The sequence below is a fragment of the Meles meles genome, chromosome 7 (assembly GCF_922984935.1).
Source record: "Meles meles chromosome 7, mMelMel3.1 paternal haplotype, whole genome shotgun sequence".
In the NCBI taxonomy this organism is placed as follows: domain Eukaryota; kingdom Metazoa; phylum Chordata; class Mammalia; order Carnivora; family Mustelidae; genus Meles; species Meles meles.
This window is the reverse complement of record NC_060072.1, coordinates 109,503,815-109,531,214: the sequence shown is the minus strand read 5'-3', so window position 1 is coordinate 109,531,214 and position 27,400 is coordinate 109,503,815. Positions and strand designations below refer to the sequence as shown.

Below are 27,400 nucleotides of genomic sequence, written 5' to 3'. Positions count from 1 at the left end.
GAGAAACCAGTCCTCTGTCCTATGTGTTGCAATCATTTTTCTCATTTGTCTTTGTCTTCTGACATTTATGGTGGTGGTGCAGGGAGTGGCTAGCGCACGGGGTCTGAAGGCCAACTCCAGCTTCATCACCAACAAACGAGCCAAATGACCATAGTTTCATTACTCAACCTCTTGCTCCATGTCTGTAACTGAGGAATCAGAACAGCACTCAGCTCACGAGGTTGTTACCAGAATGAAATGAGTGCAGACATATAAAGTGTCCATCCTAGTGCTTGCGTGAAATCAGCACTAAAGTCGTATATACCATTATTATTATTATTATTATTATTATGCATTCCAATAGTTTTAATTTTATGCAGTCAAATTTATTGATCCTTTATGGTTTCTGGATTTCCTGTCATGCTTATGAAGGCTTTTCTCCATCTAAGATTAGAAAAATATTCGGGGCAGCTGGGTGGTTCAGCGGGTTAAACAGTAGATTCTTGGTTTCAGCTCAGGTCATGATCTCAGGGTTGGGAGATTGGGTCCCACTTTGGGCTCATGATCAGTGTGGAGTCTTCTTGTCCCTCTCCCTCTCCCTCTACCCCTCTCCCCACTCTCTCTCTCTCTCAAATAAATAAATAAAATCTTTTTTAAAAAAGAAAGAAAATTATTCATCAAGGGTGCTATTGAAAGGAGTCTTCAGGAGTCCATTCACAATATGAATTCCCCTCCCCCATTTTGTTCTCTTGTAAATTAATTTGGCTGTTCGCATACCAGGATTTTTTTCCCCAGGAAGATAATTTAATTTAATTTTACTTAAAATGGAGGCTAAAAGTCCAAAATCAAGGTGTCCGTGGGGCTTGCTCCCACCCAAAGTCTCTAGGGAAGACTCTTTCCTTACTTCTTGTATCGTCCAGTGGATGCTGGCAATCTTTGGCTTTCTTTGGTTTGGGATGGCATAAGTCTGATCTCTGCCTCTGACTTTGCATGGCCATCTTACCTCTGTGCGTCTAAGTCCCTGTTCCCCACCACCACCCAGTTTTATTGAGAAATACTTGACTCCCTGTATAAGTTCAAGGCATATGACACAATGGCTTGATTTATATACATTGGGAGATGACCACCACAATAGGCTCAGCTAACAGCCATCCTTCCGGTGCAGTCTGTCTTGGTCTCTGTGGTGCAAGGGAGTGCTTCAGACCTACCCCATGGTCTCGAATCCTCTTGGCGGTGTCTTATTCTTGAATAATGGTTAGCTGTTCTTCTTGGGAGAGGGAGTGAAGTCAGGAACAACCTAGATCACCATCTTGGGGACATCACAGCTCAGGAGTTTTTTTAAAGGGGAGCCCTGTTGCATTCAGCATGTGTGCAATGACCAAGTCGGGCTGTCTTTACAGTGTCTTGGTTTGGGAACAGACTGTGCTCGCTTTGTAATTTTATGTCCAAACAGTGCACCTGGCAGGTCATACCACCCACTCCCCCTTCATAAACTAAACAACTTGTACTTGTCAAAAGTGCCAGCTCCGTGCCAAGTCCCCGCCCTGAAGGACTTCACAGTCCAATGAGAGAACAGAAAAGTCATCAGAGGGAAGGTGTCATCAAAGGCCTTATGTTAGAAATAACATCCCTGATGGAAGAAAGAGCTCACTGGGTCAATACCAAGGAGGGGAGCAGAGGATATTCCAAACAGTGGGGACAAGATGTTCAGTTACTACTCTACAAATCTGTGTCTGCCTCTAACGGATCAGACTCTCTTGCTACCCACTCCACAAAGGCATGGAGAACGGGAGGATAACCTGTAGCACTGGAAAGAGGTGAGGGATGGAGAGTAGCTAGAGGCCAGATCCCAGAGCTTCAGACTCAGACTTCCTGTCCCAGTTATAACCTTAGAAAGCGGCTTCCCTCCTCTGGGGCTCACTTTGCTTGTCCTTAATGTGCAGCCTGAGCTCATGTCCTCAGGCAGCTGTGGAAATCCTGTAAGATTACACATGTGTAAACATTCTGTCCTGCACAATGTAAATATTTGACACCCTCAGGTTACTTTGATCTGCAAATTAATAACTGGAGTGGTTCCTACTGAGGGGGCTTCACTGTGGGTTCAGCCTGTCTGCATTCCCTAGGCCTCCCACACCTGCTGCCCGCAGAGGGGACAGCTTCCAGTGGGATCCCAACTCCCTGTCTACAGTCCGCCCTGGTCTCCTGAGTCTTGATTCCTGCCTCTCCTAGTCTTGTTGTTGACCTGGGTCAGGACCCCAATACCCTTTAACCCTGACAAAGATACCCCACAGGAAGGTCGAGCCTCTTCACCTGCTAGGTTGTTAGTAGCGGGATGGGAATCTGCGCCCCCACCCGGGGTACCTACTGTGTTCCTTTGGCCTTGTTTTCCCCAGCATTGGCACAGGCACCTCCCCGTCACTGGCGATTCTACCATCTGCTGATGAATAAGAGTTAAAGGCATAGACGTAGGTCAGATGCACATCACCCAGCCAGACCTCAACTCCTCCCCATGCTGCGAGAGCCCAGAGAACTGCATCATTCTAGCGATCTGAAGACCACTGCAGAGCACAGCACCCCGCAATCCTAGTCCTGTGCAGAGAGCACAGAAAGGCAGCTGGCCGCTAGAGGGTCTCTGATGGGAGTTAGAGAAACCTGTGATCCATTTTCAGCACTGTCTAGTTAATGGGACCTTGGACAAGTCCCTTCTTTGCTCTGGTCTTCAGGTTTCTCCATTTATAAAATGAGAGGGCGGGCCATAGGGCTGTCCTGTTGGCAGAGGGACATGTGCATGGTTTGAGGCTGAATGCCTTTAGGTGCAGCTGGCACTTCCCAGTGAGAAGCATTTGCCCCCACTTTTACTGCTGAAGGCATCTGAATTTGTGTTCTTTGCCACTCCGCAATCCTGGCTCTTGGGAAAGGAGCCAACAGCCCTGGGCTTTCGGGCACCATTATTTAAGAGGCAGAACACTGCAGTGGCCGCCAAAGGGAAGAGGTAAGTACAGAACCAGATCAAGCTAGGTTACCTCACCTTTTGGAGGTCAACCTTGACCCAAGATGCAAACAGTGAAGCAGTCACTGGGTTTCCCAAGGCCTGTGGTCTTCACGGCAACAAGAAATGTATCGTGCTTTTCTCCCACACTTACTAAGAGGCTGGCCTGGCTTCATAGGACCTGCTCAGAAGGACAAAGCACCACAGAGGGTCCCCACCTGGTTTAGTGCTCAGCTGTCGCCATCTTGAAATTCTCAATAATTTTGAACTTGAGATCCCATATGTCCATTCTGTACTGGGCCCTACAAATTACTATGGGTTACATTATACCCATTTGGCAACCTTTTATCATGTGTCTATGAGCCCCTCCCATTAGGGTACCGGTTCCTAAGACAGACTCCGTGATTACCAGAGGAAGAACATTCTGAAGGATTCTTCTTATCCTTCAAGGTCCGGCTGAGATGGTATTGAAGCCCATCAGGTCTCCTCTGACCTCCCCAATGGATGCTCTCCTACTTTCCCACTTTGTCCATATCTCACATGGCACCCATCGCTCTCTACAATTGATCACAAACTCCCTGTTGGAATTAGTCATTTCCACAGTACGCCCTCTGTGCTCTGACTTGTCCCCAGTGGATGGATGCTCACTAAGTAAGTGTTTGCTGGCTGACTGGAGAGCAAACAGAGCTATCTATTCAGTACAGAGTACGGGGCACTGCATACAGTGGGTGCTCAATCAATGTGCTGACTCATGCTCTGAGCAGGCCTGGTGGTTACATCCCATGGCCAGGCCCTCCACCAAGGTGAGAAGTCCCATGGACAATCACTGTCTCCCTTTCCTACATAGTGAGGCTAGAACCCACGAGGTCCAGAGCGGGACTTCTCAGATACAGCGTCTCCTGGTGTGGCAGTGGAGGCAAATTATCCCCTACCCACCTTTGCTGTTCCAAAAACCCCAGACACTTGCAAAGCACTTCGAAGTCTGCAAGCCACTTTCATAAACATTATCCTCAAACTGTCCTATAAGTCGGGACAAACACTTCAACCCCAGTGATGTGGTGGTTGTTTTAACATTTTTTTCTTTTACTGCTCATTGTTCATTCTCTTTTATTGTTCGCTGAGGCTCATTGAGGAAAAATTTTAAATTACAGAGAAAACAAAAAGGGAGAAATACTAGAGAGGACACTGTTCCCATTTAGTCCATAGTTTCTCAGATTCACCTAAAAATCGGATAATGCTAGCACTGTTTTGTGATCATGTGATGCCTGTTTTCATAGGTGGCTAACCGAGGTCCTGGGTCCCAGAGTGAGGGAGGGGCAGTGCTGAAGCCTGACTCCAGGGGTTATCAGAGGCCACTATCCTTATCCTGGAATCCGGCTGCTGCTCCAATTCTGAAGGGGCCAGAGAGACTGATTGCCCCTCTATTTGATGGCCGTAGGAAAGGAACCCTAGCAACAAAGTGATTGCTCTATTGGACTGAGGGGAAAAGACACCACAAGTGTCCCGGTGCCCCACCATTCACCAGGGGTGAGGCTGGGCGGGGCCTAGGCTGCAGAACTGGACTTTGTCTTGCAGTAAACAGCCCCAGGGATGACCGGGGTCGGCTCTCGGGCAGGGGGCCCAGAGGAAGCGGTGCTGGGTGGCAGGATCAAGCCCGTATACGACTGACCCCAGAGAGCAACTGGATATCTGTTTGGTAGCCTTGAACAGCCCGTGCCCTTTGTATTTTTAGAAAGGGAGTGAGGGCACAGCAGTGACCCAGCGGCTGCCTCATTGCCCTGGGGCATTGCCCCGGGCTCTGAAAGGGTCCTTCCAGGATGGGTCTGGGCCTGCGGCTCAGGGCAGGGCTAGCCCACCTGCCTGTCTTTCCTCCTGCCATCCTCCCTTCTTCCTTCCTTTCTTCTTCCTCCTTGCCCCAGCACACACTACTGCTATGTCAGGCACTAGAGGAAAAATTTCCTCAGCGATCTGGCCTTCCAAAGCTAAGCAGAAGCTCACAGAACAACACAGTGTTTAAGAGTTAGAGCTCTGGCCTCAGACCTGGGTTCCAATTCGGGCTCCGCTCTCTCTAGTTGTGTGACTCCATGTGACTTAGTACCTCTGAGCCCGTGCTTCTCCCATAGGGTTTCTATAAGAAGGGAGAAAATGCTTAGAAACACTCAGAAGGGCACCTGGGTGGCTCAGTGGGTTAAAGCCTCTGCCTTCAGCTCAGGTCATGATCCCAGAGTCCTGGGATCGAGGCCCACGTCGGGCTCTCTGCTCAGCGGGGAGCCTGCTTCCCCCTCTCTCTCTGCCTGCTTCTCTGACCACTTGTAATCTCTCTCTCTCTCACTCTGTCAAATAAATAAATTAATTAAAATCTTTTTAAAAAAAAAGGAAAGAAACACTCAGAAGAGTGACTGGAACACGGTGAGTTATGAACAGATGCAGCTCTTAGGAAGGAGGCCATAAATCTGGAAAACTTCTGGAATTTGGGCTGTTTAATCTGTTCAGCACCCACAGTGGATCTAGTTCTAGAGAATGCCTGAGGGCGGGGTGAGAACCAGCCTGGACCCACTGGACGTTTTTGCTAAGGGTTTGGCAGAGTTTGGCAGCAGTTTGTTCCTTCCACGTCTGTAGACCGGACCAGGAGCTGGGTCATCACAATGAGGGAGGAGGCGGGGAGCCTCTCCTTCTCCAAAAGAGGAAGCTGGAGAAACAGAGAGGTGGTACAACTGGCCCCAGGCCACGGAGAGAAGGAATGTCAGCCAGGCTCCATTCTGCTCCGAGCTCAAGGCCAACCATTTGCTCAACCTCTGTTTCCCCAGCCCCTGGCCCCTGGTGTCCGAGCTGTCGCTCAGAGTGCAGGAGCTGGGAATGGTGAGAATGTGTGATGCTGGCTCCTCCCTTCTATATTCAGACCTTGAGGATGGAAGGGAGAGCAGGTGTGAGAAGTCAGGCGGGGTCTGTTGCACCTGCAGGGCCTGAGCAGCAGAGCGGGGCTTCCCGGGGGCTCGGGCTGCAGGTCTCCCAGAAGGCTGGGAGACCTCTTTGGACTGGCTGAAGCCATCAGGGTGCAGTGACGCAGGGCTGGCAGACTCCTGACGGTGGATTCCACCCTAGCTGGGGTCCCTAGGGCTTTGCTCTGGGGACTCCTGTCTATATGCTGATCCCATCTGCCTCTGGGGCTGTAGGGAGTGTAACAGCATAGTTCCTTGCGAGCAGCTGGTCTCATCTATGCCAGGACCCAAGCACTGCAACCACAGGGACAGCAGACACACACACACACACACACATACACACACACACACACACACACACACACACACACAGGTGTACGCTAAAGTTGTAGGGAGGACAGAGAGGGGTAAGGAATCGACATGCCCATATAAGGGGCTCCAAAGAAGAGAGAGACCCGTGGAACACAATTCACCATGCTTCTGCCTCTCAAGCCCCACTGAATGAAGACAGGGGTGACGAGAGCATCATTTGTTCATTTGCCACACGGGGCTAGGTGCCAGTCTCGGGATATAGCTGGGAACAAGACAGATTGAGTCCTCGTTCCCATGACGTTGATCTGCTGGGGTGGGATTGAAAAGGTCTTTTTATCTCCTGGCTTCCCTGCCACCACCCCTCCACCCCCCACACCACCTTTATACACTTTACTCTCTGCTAAGCCCTGTCATTTTAGGGATTAGGAGAACAAGGATACAGGGAAGACAGGGCTCTCTGCTGTGTCCTAGATGCCTGGCATGTGATAGGGGCTGAAAACATGTTTGTTGAACTGAACTGAGTAGGAATATTGGCAGGCTCTCCCGGCAGGCCTGGGTGGGGTGGGAAAGGCACCACCTTCCCTTTTCCCACCTTGATGTCAGATAGGATCTGCTTCATGAGGTCTCCTCACCTGGACTGTCGCCAGATTGTGGGCACAGCTTTTACTGCTTCTGACTCTAATCGCCTGAAAGCCCAAGGAAATCATCCTCACCTTTGGGAAGCTCATCATCTAGTGGGGACAGGGGCGCCTGGGTGGCTCTGTCGATTCAGCGTCTGCCTTCGGCTCAGGTCATGATCCCGGGGTCCTCAGATCGAGCCCCAAGTCAGGCTCCCTGCTCAGTAGGAAGGCTACTTCTCCCTTCTACCTCTGCCCCTCTCTCTGTTTGTGCACTCTCTCTCAAATAAATAAATGAAATACTTTTTAAAAAAAAATGTATAATCTAGTGGGGACCTTAAAAACGCACACACAGGGACACCTGGGTGGCTCAGTTGGTTGGGCGGCTGCCTTTGGCTCAGGTCATGGTCCCAGCGTCCTGGGATCGAGGCCCACATCAGGCTCCTTGCTCTGTAGGGAGCCTGCTTCTCCCTCTGCCTCCGTCTGCCTGTGCTCACTCTCTCTCTCTCTGACAAATAAATAAATAAAATCTTAAAAAAAAAAAAAAAAAACCGCACACACACCATCATGTGGAACGTTGATACTTTGCTTTAGGATTCATGGTTCTGAGAGTCATTTTCACTTACTTGTGTTTAGGCTTCCAATCCGGATATATGACCCACCACAAAATCCAAGGTTCTACAAGACCAGGAAAGGCTCAATAAATGTTACTGAGTGAAGACATAAAGGGAACTTAAGGGTAAACCTATCAGACTCTTATAAATGGGCTCAGGAGGAACAGCGACTGGGCAGCAGTGAGCACTGGGTAGCCAGGAGCCGCCGGATATGCCGGCTGCCGGCGTGAAGTACAGTGGAAAGATCTAAGTATGTTATTTCTACATACTTCAGTGTCCATTCTTGAGAGGTTTATAGGGCCAATGCTGCCAGAGACTGCTGTCGCGGGTAAGCACCTAGACTCCAGAGCCTGCCTGGGTTCAAATCCCAGCTCTAATACTTAACGGCTCGGTGAGCCCGGGCAAAGTCACTGAATCGTTCCGAGTCTTGATTTTTTCCTCTGTAAAACAGGTACTGTTAAAAGAATTCAGGGGCAGGGGCGCCTGGGCGGCTCAGTCGGTTAGGCGTCTGCCTTCAGCTCAGGCATGGTCTCAGGGTCATGGGATCGAGTCCCGCATCCAGCTCCCTGCTTGGCGGGGAGTCTGCTTCTCCCTCTGCCCCTCTACCTGCTTGTGTGCTCTCTCTCTGTCTCTCTCTCAAATAAATAAAAATAAAATCTTAAAAAAAAAAAAAATTCAGTGACAGAATCAGTACCGAAGTGTCCAGCACCGAGCTTAGAAGACAGTAAAGACATTTGCCAGCCCGGTATAGACCAGTGACCATCCAGCCTGAGCTCGAGGGGGGGAAATCCCTTGAAAATACAGATTGCTGGGTTCCGCCCCCGAGTTTCTGATTCAGTCAGTCTGGACTGGACCCCAAGAGTTTGCATTTTTCACAAGTTCCCAGGCAGTGCTGCTGCTGCTTCCCCAGGGACCACCCTGGAAGAACCACCGTACAGAAGAGAGAATATCGCTCTAGGATTTTGACCATAGGACCATCCCGTACGTAGTATCCAGTGACTCTGGAGCCTCAGTGACTTCACCTGTAAAATGGGACTGTTCCCACCCACATCATGGGGGTCATGTCTAGCCCACAGCATTATCACTATTATTGTTCACATTTCAGCTCGATTTGTTGGCCCTTGAAAGATGAAGAGGCTTACAGGAAGTGGAGAGGGGCGGGGTAAGCCTGGGGAATGCTGCGGAGAACCCCAATGTCAAAGTAGGGCCTAGAGCAAATGTCTGGAAGCCCCGGAGCAAGGTGCTAATTCAGGAAGTACTCTCGTCGAGGGTATTGGGAGAGAGCAGAAAAATTCTTTGGAAATTTCTATGTGGCAAAGCCACGATTAACTTTGGACCCTAACTGAGATGACAGTGTTTCCTGAAAGCCACTGACAAGGTGACCTCTTACTAAGAAAGAGCAAACAGGCCCCATGGGGTTCCTATCACAACCTCTGTGCCTTCCTGTCCCTCCCTGTACACTCTCTTCCTTTTATATATAGCCCCCTTTTGTTAGAAAGCAACCCTGTCACCTCCTGAACTCATAGAGGGATCAAAAAGCACTTGGGCTCCCGGCACCTGGCAGGTGGAGCTAGCCTAGGACTCCTTGAGCTATTTCCTGGAGGGGGGCCCCTCGTGGTCAACAGTGGTACTGCAGAGCCAGGGGCGAGGTGGGGGCGCTCTGCCCACGTGGCCAGTGTTTGGGTTCTAAAGCCCTGGTTTGCAGCCTGGGCCAAGGGCTGGAGCTTCTCAGCAAGCCTGCGCCCAAGGCTTGGAGGAGATTTCTGGGTCAGTTGGGTATTATTATTATTACCGGAATAGCACGCAAGAGACACCCCACCCGAGGTGGTTTAAGACACTGTTGATTTTTAAGAGTGAGAGCCACTGCTCTTGGTACAGGACGCCCTCGGTCAGAGCGCTTGCCCCAGACCAAGGCCTCAGGGGTCTGGACTTTCGCAGTTTTGGCCTGAATATCAGTGGCAGCTTCCAATCTGAGTCATTCACTCCCTGAGGCCAGATACCAGCCTGGGGGAAAGGGCTATCCCTGGATTGGGGGCTTTTCTTTTAAAGGTCGATTCCCTGTCCAAACACTAACTCCTCTGCCCTCCCTGCCCAGAAGTCACTGTGCATGAAATCCCACCCTCAAAAAGCCTTTATTTTTACCTTTTAGGGGGAAAAAAAAAAGCCAAACCCTTTCAAATAAAAAATTCAATGTTCTCATCCTTTATTGTGCATTGAATGCAGGCAAGTCACGGAGCTAGGCCCTGGGAGACCCAGGTATACCTAAGATGAAATCCCTACAGTAAAGTAGGTGGCCAGAGGAGCCATCTAGAAAGGTCTAAACAAAGCCTAGGCCAGTATGGAGCAGGCCAGCCTTTGTCCAGGGTCTGGGTAGAGCGTGCCCAGGGACAAGTTCTAGAAGGGAGGGGAGGCTTGGGTGGAGAGGGCATGGGAAAGAAAGGCCTTACGTCCCAGAGCTGAGCAGGAGCAGGCCGGGAAGGGTGGGGTGTGTTCAGGGAACAGTGAGTAATCTGGTGTGGCCCAGGGCTGCTGAACATCACTGTGCCTGGCACCGGCAGGCCGGCCAAGTGAGTGGTCATAAGTAAGGGTTAGCTCTCTGCCCCCTCCTGGGGGTGGGAGGAGGAGCAGGCCACCAGCCTAGAGAGAGGGGTAGATGGAGGCCAGCGGTGAGGGCCTGCCCCACTGAGTCCCAGCAGAGACCCCAGAGACCCAGGGGAGGTGGGCTTGTCTGAGAATTCCCCTCCCAGATGGATGGGGCAGCTGGAAGGTGAGGCTCACTGGAGTGAGGACAGAGGTTGCCAAGTGGGCAGAGAGAGGCATTTCAAAGACCTTAGTGGTGGCTGGGAAGAAGAGTGATGCCTTCCTTGGAAATTTGGGCTGGGACAGGCCCTGAGTCACAACATATCATTGAAAAACGCCTCTAGGCCCACAGGTGCAAGTGTAATCCTGAGTGGGAGAGATTTCTCTCCCATCTCTTATTTGACTACGAGTTTCAAAGCCCACTCACCCACTTTATCTCACTGATGTTAAAATTGTTAAAAAGACAGCAGCTTTGTGCTAAACAGGGCAGACATTATTCCCATTCCACAGAGGGAGAAGTTTCCCCTTTGTTTTAACCATTGCCCTAGTTAGGGTGAACATTCGTTTTTGTCTTAAATTTATTATTATTTGTTCGATAGTTCAAATATGTAAATGGTTCAAAATTCAAAAGGTATGGGTGCAAATCTCTCTCTCTCAACTCTACCTTCCCCCTCTGCCTGGGTCACCTCTTGCCCGTATGAACCCAAGGCTTTTGACTTCTGCCGCACTGGGCAAAGGCTCAGGGACACTGTAGGTTCTAGAAAGCTGAAAGGCCAAGTCTCACTTGCTAAGGGTGTTCTACCTCCTCCTAGCAAGTATGCATATGTATCCTTAGGGACAAGTTGTCTTCTTTCCTCTTCATACACATCTTTCCAACCTAAACTCCTTGGAGGTAGGGAGTTTGCCTTCAACTTCTGGGAGCTGGTGGAGTAAGGATTTACAGTATAGGGTCTGGCACATAGAAAACGTGGACACAAACTGTGCTGTGTGACCTTCTGCAAGTTACTCGGGCTCTCTGAGCCTCCAGTTTTCAACTACACCGATCATGCCCTCACCAGCTTCCAGGGGTTCTCGTGAGGACTCGTAAGATGACTCATGCCCCACATTCAACCTTCTGCCAGGCGCGACGTAAGCCCTCTGTCAGTGGGAACAGCTAGGGTCCCCCGGGGAACTGAGTTTGTGCACAGTTAAGACGGACCCGAGGCACCCTCTCAAATTTAATTCTGACAGAGGCATCTAGGGCATCTAATTTAAAGCAAACTGGGGTGGTAGGTGACCCCAAGCCAAATGTTTAAGCAGTTCATTCTTCCTGGGCCGGCATCTGCTCTTTCCCAAACCAGCCTTCTGGCTCATTCCCATCTGCTTTTCAGGAGAGGCCTGGTCTTTCTGGACCATCAGTCCTTTTGAGACCAACAGAAGGGCCAACAGGCAAGGCTCCTCTGGGCCTCTTGTCTGCAGCATTGAGTAGGAGCGGATACACAAGGAGATGAGACAGACATGCATACGGCTTTTCTCAGGGCTGACAGGAATGACTCACTGGCGGGTCACCAGTGCCCTTGAGCTGCCTGGGGCAAAGTGACTCATTGGCTGCCTCTGGGCCTTGCTCCACAGCTGCCTGACCTCTGCCTCTCTCTCCGGGGAACGTCCTCAACCCCTGAGACTCTCAGACTGGGGGCTTCCCCACTCCGAGACATCACTCTGGGTTCGGAGGGACCCAAGAAATTGCGTATTCTAACCCTCCTCATCTCACAGATGGAAAAAAGCCGCCCCATGGTGGCGATTGGCTTGCTCATACCTCCAGCTTATAGTAGCACCAGGATTTGAACCCGGGGCCAGGGTGCCCTCTGTGATACTCTCCTGGCTGCCACAAGGCCGTATCTCCCGGCCCACTCCTTCCCTGCAGGGCATTCCCTGCCTGCCTCAGGCTCCAGGTCCCAAACATTCCTTTGTGGTAGGACAGTTACTTACCCCTTTGAAATCTTGTTTCTATGAACGGACAGAATGATCTCTTGGAGCCTGTGGTCCCCACTGACCATAACGTCAATGAACAACGTAAAAGTTTGTTTACTTTTCTGTTAAAACAGGCCTTCCTTTCCTATCCAACTCCAGTTTTGTAAAGAAACAAAAAGATAGGTCAGCAAGGATGAAGGTAGCCATAATTGTCTGGCAGAACAATGGAGCGGTCGGTGACTTCCAGGGCTGGAATCCACACCAGCCTCAGGAGCTGGACCTGGCAAGACAAGAAGGACAGTCCGAGTGGAAACAAGAGGGGAGGACAAGGAAGAGAGAGGAACTGATTGTGCTGGGACAGGCCCAGGAAGCCGGCAAACTGGGAAAACTATGGAGTGGATCTGGGCTGTCCCTCAAGCCCCCCTGCTCCATCCCACCTGGGTCAGCAAATCCACGTCCTCTTGGTACCCAGACCCCCATGGTGCTCCAGCATGGGACTCTGGATCTAACCCCATCTGTCCCCACACCCACCCCTGTTCCAACTTCCTACCAACCCCCAATCTCCTGGCGTTCAGGTGTCATTGGCTGGCCTGATTTTGATGGGTTGCCTTTCCCACAGGTATCTGCACTTTAAGCAGGGACTCTGTAATCTCTGGTTCGGTCTGCTGCTGTCCTCGGGTTGAGTGGGGTGGGCTGGAATACGACAGAAGATACTGAGAGGGTCACTGAAAGTCGCTGAGATTTTTCAGACTGAAGGAAAACATGAGAAGAGCTTGAAGTTCTCTTTTCTTTGGGAAGAAACAAGATGGAATGAGTTCTGTCTCCCCATAGCCTCCCCAGCTCCAGAGATGGGATTTTCCTCTTCTGTCATAGATGCAGAAACTGAGGCCCAAAGTGCCAGGCCTTGAGGCAGAACTGGGCCCCAAGGCCGGGAGCCCTAACCGCCAGGCCCTGGCCCTGCTCTGAGGAGCCAGAGAAAAGGGGCCAGGAGCTCGGTGGAGGACAAGCGGGCAGGAGGGAAGGGGAGGCTCGGGGCAGCCCGGCCTTGCGGGTTGCAGCAGGGGGCCAGGAGCGCAGGGGGCCAGGGGCGGCTCCGGGAGGGGGCTACGGCTAGGGCCAGAGGACCGTGGAGGCAAGAGCCAGGGATTCCCAAGTCCCAAGAAATATAAATGACTCACGCTGGGTGGCTCTGCAGGCCGGCCCAGCCCACATTCCCGGGTCTTTGTTCCCAGCCAGCCTGGGCCTGGCCTTAAAGGGCCAGCTCCTCGGGCAGCGGCCAGGCCGCCCTGCACCACCCCAAACTCCTCTTTAACCCTGACCCTTCGCGGGGCTGCTCCTGGACTCCGCGCTCTGGGTAAAAAGGGTGGCGTCCCGCAGGATTCAGGGGTTCATCCAGTTGAATCCTCAAACTGTAAGGGAGGGCCGTCAGGTCATTTCATCCATTCCTCTGCCTCTGCACCTGAACCAGCCAAGAAGGATTACGAAAAACCTTGTCCTGCTTTTTAAAGGTGTTACCTTGAGGGGACCCTTTTCAAAGCAACTTTTCCAGAGTCTCAAAGCAACTCCCCTCTCACACCGTCCCTCAGGCTGCAGCTTGGGCTAGAGGTTCCTCTGGGGGGCAGGGGTGGGGAGTTGGGGGAGGGACACTCTGTGCTCCCCTCACCCACCCCACCCCATCCCACCCGGGGCCCTGTCAGTATTGGTCTTTTCCTGAGCTCTCATTTGACACACGTGTTTGGTGGCTTTAGGGTTGGCCCATTCACACTTGTGAACCCGGATCCCCGTACTGGGCCTCCGAGGGCTCCGGGCTCCGGGCGGGTCCCGCGCAGCCTGCCGATTCCTCAGGGGAGAAACACGGTCCCGGCGCTGGCGCTGCCGGGGTGCCTTCAGGAACTTCTTTGGACCTCGTACGCCACCATGTGGACACTCTGGGGATTGGGAGCCTTCTGGGGCTTCCAGGGGGCACCCTGCAGACGTGCCCAACGCCACCCGACCAGACACTGGAAAAGCATCCTTAGGTAGAAAGTAGCCCGGAATTAGGACACATCAAAATAAAAGCAGGCCCTAGGTTAGAGGGGGAAAGATAGGCCTGCACCCTCTTCTGCTCACCGTGACTCATACATCCTCTGTGAAATGGCTTTCTTAGAGCCATTTAACCACAGAAGCCTCGCAGCTCTGTGAAAACTTAGAGATAGCGGTATTTTTTGTTAAAGCTTGGGGAGATATTTGTGTCCCCAAGTAAACGGCTCCTGCTATCCCCCAACCCCTCACCCACTTTTTGGGCAAAGCTCAGAACACAACACTAGAGCTGTTGGGTTTAAGCTTTTGTCCACTGTGTTCATAGGCAATTTTAAAAGAAGGGGGTCTCCTCTGAGGCTTTCACAGTAATTTCGAAATTTCTCAGATCTCGAACTGAGAGCCGGCTGCGGAGGGAGCAGAAGGTGCAAAGCTTGTGGCTACCGGGCACCCTGGAGGGTGGGATAAGGAGAGGAGGAGTAGACGTGGCCCACAGGAAAATCCGTGGGCTGGGAAGGCCCACTCACAGTTGCTCCTCAGTCAGAAGCACTGTGAACAGTGGAGAGGCCTGGGGACCGCTCCATAGACTCTGTCACTTAATAAGTGTCTTTTGTACCCTGAACAGACCTGTACCAAACGGGCCAGAGCCACAGGCTATAGCTTTGAGGCCTGGTCTTGGCATCCCTGGTCCTAGCCAACCAGGCCAGCTGGCTCCAGACAAGTCCAGCATCCAGAAGGAGCTTCCAGAACCCTCTGAGACCTGCCCCATCCACCCAACTACCCATCCACCCACCCCCCCAACACACACACTCAATAGATCACCTCTGAGGTCATCTGCAGGTCAGTTTCCCTACCTCCAGGCTGTAACATCTTCCAAATCCCCCTTTCCTCTCCTCTCTCACTTGCTCTGGTTCAGTTCCTTGTCCCTGGGACCCCAAATCAGACCATAATCTTTCAACGGGTCTCCCTGCTTCCGGGCCCTTCCGGGCCAATCCACCCCGGGTACCACTCCTAAATTAATCTCCCTAAAACATACCCAGGTTCTCTCGAGCGACCACAGATAGCCTGCAGCAACCCGTCTAAATTTCTGGGCCCAACCCTGAGGCCCCGTCCGTATGTTCTGTCTCGTCACTCCATCTTTCATAGTGATTGACATCTTGAGAACATGAGCTTTGTTTTCTTTTTCAAAGTCAAATCAAGGGTAAATTATGTGTTAATAAATCCTAGCAAAAAAATAAAAAACAAAAAACAAATTAAATGAGGCTCTTTTCACTAGTACACATTGCCATGTGGCCATACACACAGTCAGACACGCATTCTGACGAGCACAGCTGTGACCTCAGTGCCCTTGGCCACAGAGTTGAGTGGGCCCCAAATACAGCTCATGACCCATGTGCTAAGCCGTGCACCCTCCCTTGGGGCCACAGCATTTTGTGAGAAGAGGTGCCTTTCCCATTCCACGGGAGCCTCAGAGCTCCTCCTATTGTTTTCGAGATGCCTTCCTCTCAGAGGGAAAGAGAGGGGCCCGAGTGCCTGGCTCGGACAAAATAGACAATGAAATGAGGGTGCGGCGTCTCAGAAGCAGCTGAAAACTCCCCACCACCCCTCACCCTTCCTCAGATAGAACTGGGGAGACCCTTGAGAACCATAAATGACAACATACCATAATTTCAATGTTCAAAGGTCCTTAAGGGCTTTCTAGTCCATCCTCACTCTTTCAGGCTGCAGAACTGAGCAGGTGTTACTTGTCCTCAGTTTTTCACCCAGTTAAGGGAAAGCTTGAGAACCTCTCTCCTCTTTCCAGTCTCTCAGCGGCTTCCCTGCAGGAGACTCCTGGGTCAGCCTGCACTTTTTCTCTGTTTCAGCCTGGGAACCCCAACCCCCGGAGGAGCCAGCCCATCAACCTGAACCACTATGCCACCAAGAAGAGCGTGGCAGAGAGCATGCTGGACATGGCCCTCTTCATGTCCAACGCCACGCGGCTGAAAGCGGTGCTGGAGCAGGGACCGGCCTCCCATTACTACACCGCCCTCGTCACCCTCATCAGCGTCTCTCTGCTCCTGCAGGTGGTCATCGGACTCCTCCTCCTGGTCATTGGTGAGGATCCCAGGCCTGGAGGGGGCCTCGGGGCCCCCTGGTGGGAAGAAAATCCCCGACTGCCTCCCTGAGTCCCCCCTACTCTGGCACGCCAACATCTCAACCGTTGGTTAAGCTGGTGGTAGCCCTCCGCAGCTACAAACGCCCAGCTAACAACTCCTACACAGTGAGAGCAGGTCCCTGTCCTGCCTCCTGGTCTCCCACATAGTGGTCCCTCCACCATACCTGCCAAACGACTCTCTTCACTTACTTGTGGCAGAGGTCCTTATGGCCCTTAGCATGAGCGTGCGTCCCACTCATAAGATGCGGTGGAAGTTTCCAAATCCCAGTGAGGGGGAAGGAGGCTCAGCCCGATGCCTGCCACCTCCCTTGCTTTCTGCCACATGGATCTCCACCGTGCCAGACTTTCTCTGGCCTCTAGTGGATGCTGCGGGGGAGGTTTTGGGCTGTGAACCCACACTGACCCTTAGCTCCCCACTTGGTCCGCAGCACGGCTGAACCTCAATGAGGTAGGAAAGCAGGGCCAGCTTAACCAGCTCAACAACACGGCCACCAGCCTGGTGGCCATCACGGTCGTCATCAATGTCTTCATCACAGCCTTCGGGGTACAGAAGACGGGCTCCCTGGCTGCCAGGACCTCAAGGAATCCTCTCTGAACACAGCCTTGGGACCCAGGTGAGGGAGGAGGGGAAGCCCCCCCACCCCGATTCCAAGGGCTCCAAGTGACCCTTCTCCCGGCTCTGGGGGTTTGGGGTAAGAGCGAGATCTTTGCAAGCAACAGGGAAAAGATAGATCTGAGGGAAGGAGGGGATCTGAGAGAAGCACTTGGATTGGGGCCCAGAAAGGACCCTCCTGCTGCTAACAGGGGACTCTTCCTCAGCGGTCAAGCTGGGGTTTTTCTAGAGCCTGGGATGGGTGGGAGGCAGTGTGGTTAGTGCTTGGCTCTGCCCCTCTGGCGAGAGGAAAGATGCCGTATGGGATTCCTCCCTGGCACTGCCCAGCAGTCCCTGCTGCTCAAACTGGGGTCTGTGGACCAGCAACACCACCAGCTAGAAGGTTGCAGGACACGTGGGATATCCAGCCCCAGTTCAGATCTCCTGAATGGGCGCCTGTGTTTGGAAAAGTTTGCTAGGGGAATTGTGTGCACAGTCAAGTCTGAGGACCGCTGGTCTGGCCTGCCCTCCTCACCGTCTCGTCTCTGCTTCCCCCTACAGGTCCTAGGTCTGGGACAGCTTCCGCCTCTCTCCTACCCACTCTGCTAGGCTGAGGGGCCCTTTCCACAGCCCCTGGGAGAGCTTGAGAAGGGCAATGGAGATGCCCTTGCTCCCTACCCAGAGTATCTGAATGAAGATGTGCTATTTCACTGGTCTGAGTGAATCCCATCTTGGGCTGGAGTCCTGAGCTCAGAATGGCGTACTGCTGACCTCTCTTTCTGGTAGTATCTCCTGCACCTGAGGCTTGTCTACCTCAGGCCAAGCCTGCCCAGCTTCAGGGCTTCTTACTCCACCTCATTCCTTTCCTCCATCCTATCCATTCCCTCTGCTCCAGGTCCCAGTTCTCCCTTTTTGTAAAACGGAATGATCTCTATCTATAAAGTTTTCTGCAAATGCACTCTGAGTCAATCTTGATGCCTCCGGGCTGGTCTCTGGATGCCCTCTCCAGCTGTGTTCTGGAAAGGACTCGACTCCCTCTCCTCTGGGTCCTGCTCTGAGTCAGTTTTTCTGGCCGCACATACCTTGGGCTAATTACCATCTGCTACATCAATGGCAGATTAGTTAGTTCTGGATTGACCCATGTTTATGCACAATACTTTCTGAAAACCTGTTACAGCTTTCAAATTAGCACCTTCCCTTAGGCATGTGCTTAAGGCATACAAACTCATTTTGATCTTTGCCTTAGCCAATAGAACGAGGAAGGTAAATTTGTACCTGTAAAAACCCAACCAGGCATCTCTAGCTCACACAGGAATGATTTTTAGAGTGTCTTTTTTTTTTTGGTCTTTACCACCGCTCGCCAAGCCATCCTGGCCTGCATCTAGCTATCGTCCCCCAGGGTAGCCCTTCTCTACTGAAACCACCAATCTCCCACTAACCTGCTGAGCAGAAAATGCCCAGTCCGCTCTCAGATGGTGAACTCAGGCAGCTCCCCACAGGGCAAGACCAAACCGATGGTGAACAGTGGAGGGTGGTGTGGGAGCGTCCTGACGACTGAAGGACGGAAACATGCAACCTAGCCCCTCAGCCCAGCCCTCTCCCATCTTGATGGGCGATGAGAAGAACACATGAGCCACTTGGTTTTCTAAGAAGATGCTGTATTTAATCACTCCCCCCCCCCAACCCAACACATTTCCCTACAGAGTAGGGGCCCTCCCCCTTAAGGCAGATGGTGTGGAGGTAACAAACATTGAAGGAAAGGCACTGGCCAGAGTCAGAGGGGGTCAGAGCAGGGCAGGGGAGGGCCAGGCAGGTGGGGCTGGCTCGTCTTTAAAAGCATGGAGGCAGCAGAGCTGTCTCGGTCGGCTCAGGCCTACCAGTGCCACACCCAAGGGTGGCCCCAGAAAGCAAGCTGCCCGCCCCAGCCAGCTAATTGGAGCTCTACCTGTTCCATATAGTCCCTTCCCACAGGCAGTAGGCCTGAGCAAGGGCTGTGTGAAAAGCCAGGGCCCAAGGGGCGGGAATGGCATCCAGAAGCCACCCATTCATTGGAAAGTTTTGTCCTTCCTGATTTTTTAGAGGGGGATGAAGCTCTCTTCAACCTTCAGAAGGTTCTCAAGGCTTGATTCTCCTAAATGCCAAGCGTGTGCTCTTGGTGAATGCAGGGCCCACCAGGTAGATACTGGAGCTCTGAAAGCTGTGCCTAGGACTCTACCACAGCATGGAGCCTGGGCTCAGTGGCGTGGCCTCCTGCGCCCCGCGGCACCCCCACGAGCGCTTCCTCATAGCAGCGAGCCCCGGGCTCCCCTCCTTCCATGGACGCTGGAGTGCCAGAGCCAGCGTCCAATGCACCACTGGTCAAATCAGCAGCGGTGGCAGAGGCAGCAGCAGTGGCAGAAAAATCCCCAGCCCCGAAGGCACCTGAGGACTTTTAGTGCAAGACTAAGTGTGTGACCAGCAGGTGTGAGAAAGGGCAGCCAGAGGCTACAAAGGCCAAGGGCTAGCTTCCTGAAATGGCTCCACTTTTCAGTTCCTCCTGGCCCCACTCCTCTCCAATTAAGGAAGAGATCTCAGGGCAATGCCCTTACCTCCCCAAACCCATGGCCCTGCCCCTCCGCACCCTGGTCCCTGTTCCTCCTTGTCCACACCCCTTCCTCTTCTTCCGGGCAGGCCGGGGCTGGGGATCTCCCTGAAGGAGGCCAAGTCTGTTCAGGAGCAGGACTGTGGGGAACTCTGATTTTCCACTTTCCTTTCTCCCCTTCCTGCTGGATGCCCAACCCCTCTCCCCATCTAAGCCCAGGGCTTTGTTACATCTCCATCCTCTTTCCTCTCTGCTCCATGTTCTCTCCAAAGCTTCAGCCTGCAGGCAGGCCGGGCAGGGCCAGGCCAGGGGCTTCTCTTCCCTCCTTCTCACTGTGCCGGTCTGGCACCGCCTCTACGCCAGACACCCAGGAATGACGAGCCCACGGTCCACCAGCCCTCTGTCTCCCAACCCCGCCAAGGCACCATGATGATGCCAGTCTATGCTGGGCTGGAGTTAGCACCGCCCAGAGGAGAAGGTTAATGCCCTAATTGGCAGCCAGCTGTTCTGTGGCTCCCTGGGAGAGATGTGCATGTCTCTGGAAGGCAAAGCTGGGGTAGAGCTGAGAACGGATCCACGCTGTGCCAGCTCCTCTGGTTATAAATCAGCTGCCAGACCAAGGACTGAGGGACACATTGCGCTACACAGAAGTGGGTCTGAGGTATGCAAGTGGGGACGTGCCCTAAATGCATGACTCCATCCCTCTCTCACAGTCAAGGCTGGGTCTGGACAGGTACGGTTTTGGTTTTCTGTTAGAAAAAATAAAAACCCCAATAGAATATGTCCAAGAGAAGAGTTTCCAGGTCATGGTCACTGCTCCCCAGGAGGAGCCTGGTGGGGGTGCTGGAATGCACCTCACGGATAGGTCAGCAGCACTCAAACAGGTCTTTCCTTCCTTGACTGCACTGTGCTGCCCTTCCCAGGAGCCAGTCCATCTCTGTCAACTGAGTGAACGGCCCCTCCCGGTCCCTCTCCCGAGGTCCTCCGTTCAGAGGCCCCGAGGGTAGAGAGAGGGGCCTTGGCAGCTGTCTGCGTGAGGCAACAGCTCTGGGTGGTGATGGTGTTAGCTCTGAGGCCTCTCGGGGCTCAGCCATGGCTTCTGCCCCCCTTCCCCACTCCCCAGCGGCAAGCAGGGGCACTGGGGAGCCAGCACAAGTCAAGGAGCAGGAAGCACTCAGTCCAGCGGGCCGCCCCTCGGGATCACGGCATCTTCATCTGGCGGCGGTTCCACATGCCTCGCTTGGAATGGAAGTGATGGAAGAAATTCCTGAGGGAGAGACGTTCCACTTCCAGGCCCGCTTGGAGGATCCTAAATGGAGGAGGGGCGGGGTGAGCAACAGAAGCACAAGAAGCAAGTGGGAGAGACTCAGGCCCCTGAGGACCTCACCTCCCGCACCTACGTCACCCCCGGTCCCTGTCTTCCTCTGTTTCCTCCCCACAGGGCATGGGAGGAGGCTGCAGTTGGGAGCCAGCCAGCCTAGGTCTGAATCCCAGCCCCATACCTTGTAAAGCATGTCACCTTCCAGAGTCTCAGTCTGCCAGTCTTTTTCTCCTTTAGGGAGAGAGTGATACACAGCCAACCCTGGTCCTTTTTTCCTTTGATGTCTCTCTCCCAATCTCTCCTCTGCCTCCTCCCTTCAATCCAAATCTCAAGGTATCATCCTCTTTCCCTCCCCTTCTCTTGGCAACAAATTTCTTTCTTTCTTCTGTAACTTTTATTTATTAAAAAACCTCTACCCCCAATGTGGGGCTCGAACTCACGACCTCGAGATCAAGAGCTGCGTGCTCTCTCTATTGAGCCAGCCAGGCACCCCTCATGGCAGCAAATTTTTTTTAAAAAGCAAATTTCTTGAAAGAGGACTCTACTAATAGAGCTTCCGCTCCCTCACCACCCTACAGCGGAGTCCTGGCCCACCTGTGCCTGCCTCAACGCTGCCGCTACTTCCCAAGTCTGTGGCCTTTCCAGTGTTCGCCTTTCTTCTTCCCAGGGACTATTTCTTGCTCCCTGAAACGCCCTTCTCCCAGGCTTCCAGGGCCCCAGGACCTCCTGGATTATCTCACTGCCCTTTAATGGCCTTAATGTCTCTTATGCTGCCCCCAAGTCTTTCCTGACCCTTCATCTCTCTTGTCCATTCCCCAGCCTCAGCTGCCCCGCCGGGCAGTGGTGCAGAGGAGGAAGGCTCTGATCTGGAGAACACCCGGGCTGTGAGCATCAGCATTTACAAGCACACACCCGCGAGCTTCTACTTTACCCTGACAGCTCACCATGCACTCTAATCTCCATGCCAACCCTGTGACCCAGGTGGAGGCAGGATCATCCCCTTCTAATAGACACAGAGACTGAGTCTTGGCTAGGCGAGTAATAGGACCCCTGGTGAGGGGCAGGGCTTCCTTTGAGCCCAGGCATCAGGAATCTGCTGCCCCATGGCCCCAACCCCGGCTGATCTAGCCCTGTTCTCTCCCCGCAGTCCCTCTCAGACACCCTCCTCCCCCAGTCACCGGTCCAGCAGCTCCCAGTCTTCCCCGCCCCAGCGGTCTCGGAATTCCTTGGTGTTCATGCCGCCGATTCTGTCCAGGTCTGACTTGTAGATGCCAAGCAGTCCAAACCCATTCACCTCCCAGTAACCTGTGGCCAGACAAGAAGCCCCCCGTGAGATGAGCCAGGGGCCAGGAGGAAGCAAGGAAGGCTGCTGGGCTGCATTCCCAGAGCCTTCTCTGAAAGACAGGGGACGTAGGTGCCTGATGCTGAAAACCGTCTCATGCGAACAAGTCCCTGCCGGCACTCAGATTCAGGGTCCGACAGAAGGTGCGGTCCTATAGGGGGTGACTATAGGCCCTAAAACAGGATCTCGCAACGGCAGCCACTGAAGACAGCCGAACATGCTTTCCTTGTCTGTTTTCCTCCCAGAAGCAGGCAGCCTGTCTTCCCGTTTCTCTATCTGCAGAGGGCACAGAATCTGGCACAGAGTAGGTATCTGATGACTGAAAGAAGGGAAGATGGGGAGGAAATGTTCATCACTGCTGCTGCTGCAGCTGAGCACAGCCCTCAGGCACCTCTTCAGTGGGCTGTCCGGGGGCAAGAGGAGCAGGAGGGAGACCGCCATGGTAGACATGGATGTTTCTAGGTCTGGGATAAAGAACCAAGGCCAGAGAGGGCTCACCTACCCACCCTAGCCCAAGGCAGGGCTCACCCTCAGGCCATTGGGGGGTGGCCCCACAATGTAGCCTCATCACCATGGGGGCGAAGGCCATCTTGCCCTCCACACAGTGCTTCCGGATGGTATCGATGACTCCGGCTGGGAAGTGGATGTGAAGGTCACAGAGGAAGATGATGCTGTGCGGGTCCTGAGGACAGATTGGGGAGGCTCAGCGGACCTCACAGACCAGGGCTGGGGGTCAGGCCCCTCCCGAGGACAATCCTTAGGGTCCTTCCCATTAAATTCCTGGACAAACTTCCACCAAACTATTGGACAGACTTCCACAGTCCTGGGCATCAAGCACACAGTTCTGAGTCTGAGAATGAATTCTGACCCTCTCCTTCACGCTTTCGGGACCGCAGGCCTCCGGACAAATGCCCCACTGTCATTTGCTCGGTCTCACCCAGCACCCGCCCCGCAGCAGAACAGAGAGGACCTCCCGTGTCCTCATTCCTTCCTCCCTGAGGGGCTGGCTGCCTCACACATCCCAGATGTCTCCATCTCTTAACCAGTCTGTAACCGTGTCTCCCAGGCCCCTCCCAGGATATTACCTTCACCAGGTCTATGCCAGCCTGAAGCCCAGCCGAGCGCTCGAAGTTTCCACTCAGCTTCATATACTGGTACCTGCAGGGAGAGGAGAGGAAAGAGGGGCAGAACATGAGGCTCAGCGGCAGTGGTCCCTGGAGGACACTGGCGGGCCCAGAGGAAGGTGATGTGGCTTCCAGGGTGGGATCATACGCAGGTGAGTCATCTGGAGAAAGCCAGCTGGGACTTCAGGCTCTGCCCAGCACCCAGAAGTCCTGGGACTCCAGAAAGCGGGTGGTTCAGGCTGGGCACCAGCCGGGGAGCCCCCTCACCTCCGCAGCTTGGACCTCTTTAGGGCCATCTCGACGTCCATGTCCTCACTGCTGTAGTCAGTGATGATGATATTGAAGTGTGGGTCACCGGTGGCCTGGAACAGCTTTTCCATGTCTCTGATGAACTGCTGCACCCAGCGTGCCTGGTTCTTTACTACCACAGTGGGCAAAAGGGGGAAAGAAGCGGTAACACCGAGAACCGCAGCCCCACTGCCAGCTCCTGCAGGAGTCAGGGCCCCCCATGGACCTCCGCCACTACCGACCCATCGGCAATGCAGCAGGGAGGGGGAGGGGGAGCTGACCCATGAAAGGGGCCTCTGCACCCTGCCTCCCACAGAGCCTCCAGGCAGGGTCCCATGGGAAGGCCTCGGACAGGGGTTTGTCCTCGGCTCTCTTGTAGTAACCTGACCGTGCTCTCACACTCAAACCCCATTATCTGCCCATCCTAGTTGCACCCTTGCTCTTCTGTCTGTTCCCTGCTCTCCTTTCCCACTACAGATACCAGCTAAGCCACTCTATGTCTTGTTCCCAGAGCAGTTGCAAGCCCCGGTACAATGTTGTGGCCACAATCGCACCCCACCCTGAAATCTGGAGCAACAGGGAGCACCTGGCCTACTAGTTGGCATCTTTGCCAACCACAACACTCAGCCATGTGACCTCAGGTCTTCGACTGTCAAGTGGCCTCTCCCATGGGTTCTCGTGAGATCACATCAGTGAGCAGAGACCTGGGTGCTCACGGTGACTTTTAGGATCCCCTCTCTTCTGATAATGGCTGGGCTCAGCTTGAGGCTCACCAGGCACAACGAAGTGGACCACGGCTCGGTGATTCCAGGAGAAGCCCTGGGGCCAACACAGTTTGGGCTCCGGGGCCCGGACATTCAAGACATGTCTCCGGCGGTTGTTTGAGCCCCAAACCAGGCCCTGCAGGTTCCGGGCCTCGACCTCTTCCCCACCAGCTGGATCGATGCCCTGCCAGCCTCGTGTAGACACATACTCGGAGAGCCGCACTGGGCGCTGGCCTTGTTCCAGCAGCTCAAGCTCCAGGAGGTAGCGACCCCCTCGTAGCTGGTCCTGGCGCTTCTCCACATTCACGATGCGCTGTAGCTGGTACTTTCTGTGGCAGAGAGGGTGGGCAGCTTGAGTAACTCCTTCCCCACTGTCGGGGGTAACATGGTAGGTAGAAGCCTGTGAGGTCAGATGTCAGGGGACCCTGTTTTTTGTCCTAGTGTTGCCATTAGCTAAGATGCAGGTGCACCTGGCTGGCTCAGTCAGCAGAGCACGTGACTTGTGATCTCAGAGTTGTGAGTTCAAGACCCACGTTGGGTACAGAGCTTACTTTAAAAAAAATAATAAATATGTAAATAAAAAAAAAATAGAAAATAATTAAGATGCTTCCACCAGATGTTTAATCTCTAGTGTTCACTGTCTCCATCTTTAAAAATGCACCCATTGGGGCACCTGGGTGGCTCAGTGGGTTAAAGCCTCTGCCTTCAGCTCAGGTCGTGATTTCAGAGTCCTAGGATCGAGCCCCTCATCGGGCTCTCTGCTCAGCCAGGAGCCTGCTTCCCCCTCCCTCTCTCTGCCTGCCTTTCTGCCTGCTTGTGATCTCTTGTCAAATTAAAAAAAAAAAAAGCACCCACTGACCTGGGATGATCTCTAAAGTCTGTTATAGCTCTAAGATCCTAAATATATAAGGTGAATGTGTTTCCTTCAGAAACTGACCCTTATTAATAAACTACTCTGCTCACTCACAGTCCATAACATACTATGAGTTATTAGAAAACTACTGACTGGTTAGCTCAGTACCATTAATCACTAGGGAAATGCAAATCAAAATCGCCATGTGATATCATTTCACACCCAGGAGGATGGCTATTTTCAAGAAAGGAAAACAACAAGCACTGACACGAGAAATTGACACAGCTGTTGGGACCGTAGAACCACGCAGCTGATTTGGAAAAGAGATCGGCAGGTTCTCAAAATGTTAAACACAGAGTTACCATATGACTCAGCAACTCTACTCCTAGGTATACCCCCAAGAGAACTAAAAACCTGTTCGTGCAAAAAAATTATACACAACTGTTCAGAGCAGCATTGTGTTCATAACAGCCCCAAAGTGGAAGCAACCCAGATGTCAACCAACAATATGCGGAGTATTACACAGCAGTACCAAGGAACGAAGCGCTCAATACCTTCTGCAACCTGCAGAGGCCTTGAAAAAGTTTTGCTAAGTGAAAGAAGCTAGAGACAAAAGATCACATATTCCATTTACCGGAAATTTAACTCCGTTTGCATGAAATGATTTTTACAGGTCAATCTATAGCGGGAGAAAGTCAGGTAGTGGATGCTAGGGACCAAGAGCAGGGAGAAACGGAAGTAATGCTAACACGTGCAGGAGTCCTTTTGAAAAGTGATGAAAACACCTGGAATCAGATAGTGGTGACGGTTGCACAATATTATGAATAGGCCTAAAAACCACCAAATTGTACACTCTAAAACCATACACTCTAATATGGGGCATTAAATGTTACGTGAATTGTGTCTCAATTACAAGAATGTTGACTGGTTAAGCGAATGAATGCAAAAACAAGGAAGTCAGGCCCTGCTTTCCGCTCTCCCACTCCCTTCTGGCCCACACCTAGGGTCTCACTCCCTTAGATTCAGTTCTGTCATATCGCTTTGTTCCAGCTCCTTCCCTGAGAAAGGGGACCCCACCTGCCCAGTGCTCAACACATGTCCTAGGCCAGGTACCAAGGGATGTCAGAACCTTGCCCGAGGCTGGACAAAGATCTGACAGGTAGAGCTCATTCTCAGGAACAGGGGGTCCCAGGTGTGTGATCATCCAGAGAGCCTGTAGCCAGGGAATGGGTGACCACCCCCAGGTTCCTCCCCCCAGGCTAGCTGGCTGCTGTGCCCTAGCCCCGGTCCCAGAAAAGCCCTTTACCTTACCCCCGGCTCCTCTGGTTGAGCTTCTTCAGGAAGACCCGTGTGACCTCGAGAGCCTCCTGCTCCGGAAGCAGCAGGTTGCCAGATGTGTTACAGTTCAGATCGATCCAGTCGGTCCGCAGGGCTTGGAAGTCAAGGTTCCGAGCACTGAAGGTCTGGTCCCAGTTTACCACTGGGTCAAACATGGGCACATATTCGAACACCTCACTCATGTCCTCTTCCTCTTCCTCTTCTTCCCCCTCTTCTTCTCCCTCCACCTGCCCTTCCTGGCCTGCAGCAACCACGTCTTCCTTGCCATGCCAACCCCTCCTAGGGGCTGGGGGCTCCATCCTGTCTCCCCTTCTCTGCTCTGCGATGTATGTCTCAACTTGATTCAGCCACTGGGACTGCCCTAGAGTTTTCCTGGGACTGTCACCAGTGGGCCTGGGCCCCTTGACAGGAGGCAGTTTCCCTGCCAGATGCCCTAGGGGCCACTTCTGAGAGTAAGATGGATCCTGGCTGGGCTCAGGGCTGGGTCTTCGCTCCCTCTTCTCTGCTTGCTGGACTAGGACATCGCTAGTCCTTGCAGGGAAGGGAGCTGTGGAGTTCTGCTTGGAAAAGGGTGCCAGCAGACCGTCCCGGGGCTGAGCCAGGAGTTTCCGCAGGCTCCGGAGGTGGTAGTCAGTGACATCCTGCCCAGGGGGAAAGGTAGGCACTTGTCTTCCCTCTGGCATCCTGGCGTCCAGAACATTGGAGGCAAGGGTCTCTTCTGGCGCTTCTCCATACTGGGATTCTTCTAGAAGACTTTCCTCAAAGCCTGTTGTTAATAATAACAACCATTGCTCACATCAGAGTTTCTAGCCTTTCCCAAACAAGATATACAAGACAGCGGCTGATCCTATGAATGACACACTGAGTGTCAGATGGAGATTGCACCTGGGCTCTCCCACTGGCTTACTGCGGGACCTTGGGCAAGTTACCCACCTCAACCAATCCCAGTTTCTTCCTCTGCATAAAGGGAATAATCACGCATCTTCCATAGGGCTGTTGTGAAGATGGAGTGATATAAAATACCCAAAGCGCCTAGCAGGTGC

General features: G+C 53.0%; 2 protein-coding genes across 3 annotated transcripts in view; one reads left to right on the top strand and one right to left on the bottom strand.

Annotated features, from left to right (window-relative positions):
• Nucleotides 1–17,921, top strand: part of NINJ2 (ninjurin 2) — a 77,015-nt gene extending 59,094 nt beyond the window's left edge. For both annotated transcript variants that reach the window (XM_046012792.1, XM_046012791.1), the window contains exons 2-4: nucleotides 15,862–16,093; nucleotides 16,583–16,768; nucleotides 17,308–17,921. In XM_046012792.1, coding sequence (XP_045868748.1) covers nucleotides 15,862–16,093; nucleotides 16,583–16,749 — 399 coding nt within the window. In that variant the 3' untranslated portion in view covers nucleotides 16,750–16,768; nucleotides 17,308–17,921. The remainder of the gene's footprint in view (nucleotides 1–15,861; nucleotides 16,094–16,582; nucleotides 16,769–17,307) is intronic.
• Nucleotides 17,922–18,406: 485 nt separating this feature from the next.
• B4GALNT3 (beta-1,4-N-acetyl-galactosaminyltransferase 3) overlaps nucleotides 18,407–27,400 on the bottom strand; it is a 93,295-nt gene continuing 84,301 nt past the window's right edge. The window contains exons 14-20 of the mRNA XM_046014055.1: nucleotides 26,331–27,123; nucleotides 24,176–24,495; nucleotides 23,382–23,535; nucleotides 23,076–23,148; nucleotides 22,519–22,672; nucleotides 21,827–21,953; nucleotides 18,407–20,636 (exon numbers count right to left, since the gene is read on the bottom strand). Of these exons, the coding sequence (XP_045870011.1) occupies nucleotides 20,528–20,636; nucleotides 21,827–21,953; nucleotides 22,519–22,672; nucleotides 23,076–23,148; nucleotides 23,382–23,535; nucleotides 24,176–24,495; nucleotides 26,331–27,123 (1,730 nt within the window). The 3' untranslated portion in view covers nucleotides 18,407–20,527. The remainder of the gene's footprint in view (nucleotides 20,637–21,826; nucleotides 21,954–22,518; nucleotides 22,673–23,075; nucleotides 23,149–23,381; nucleotides 23,536–24,175; nucleotides 24,496–26,330; nucleotides 27,124–27,400) is intronic.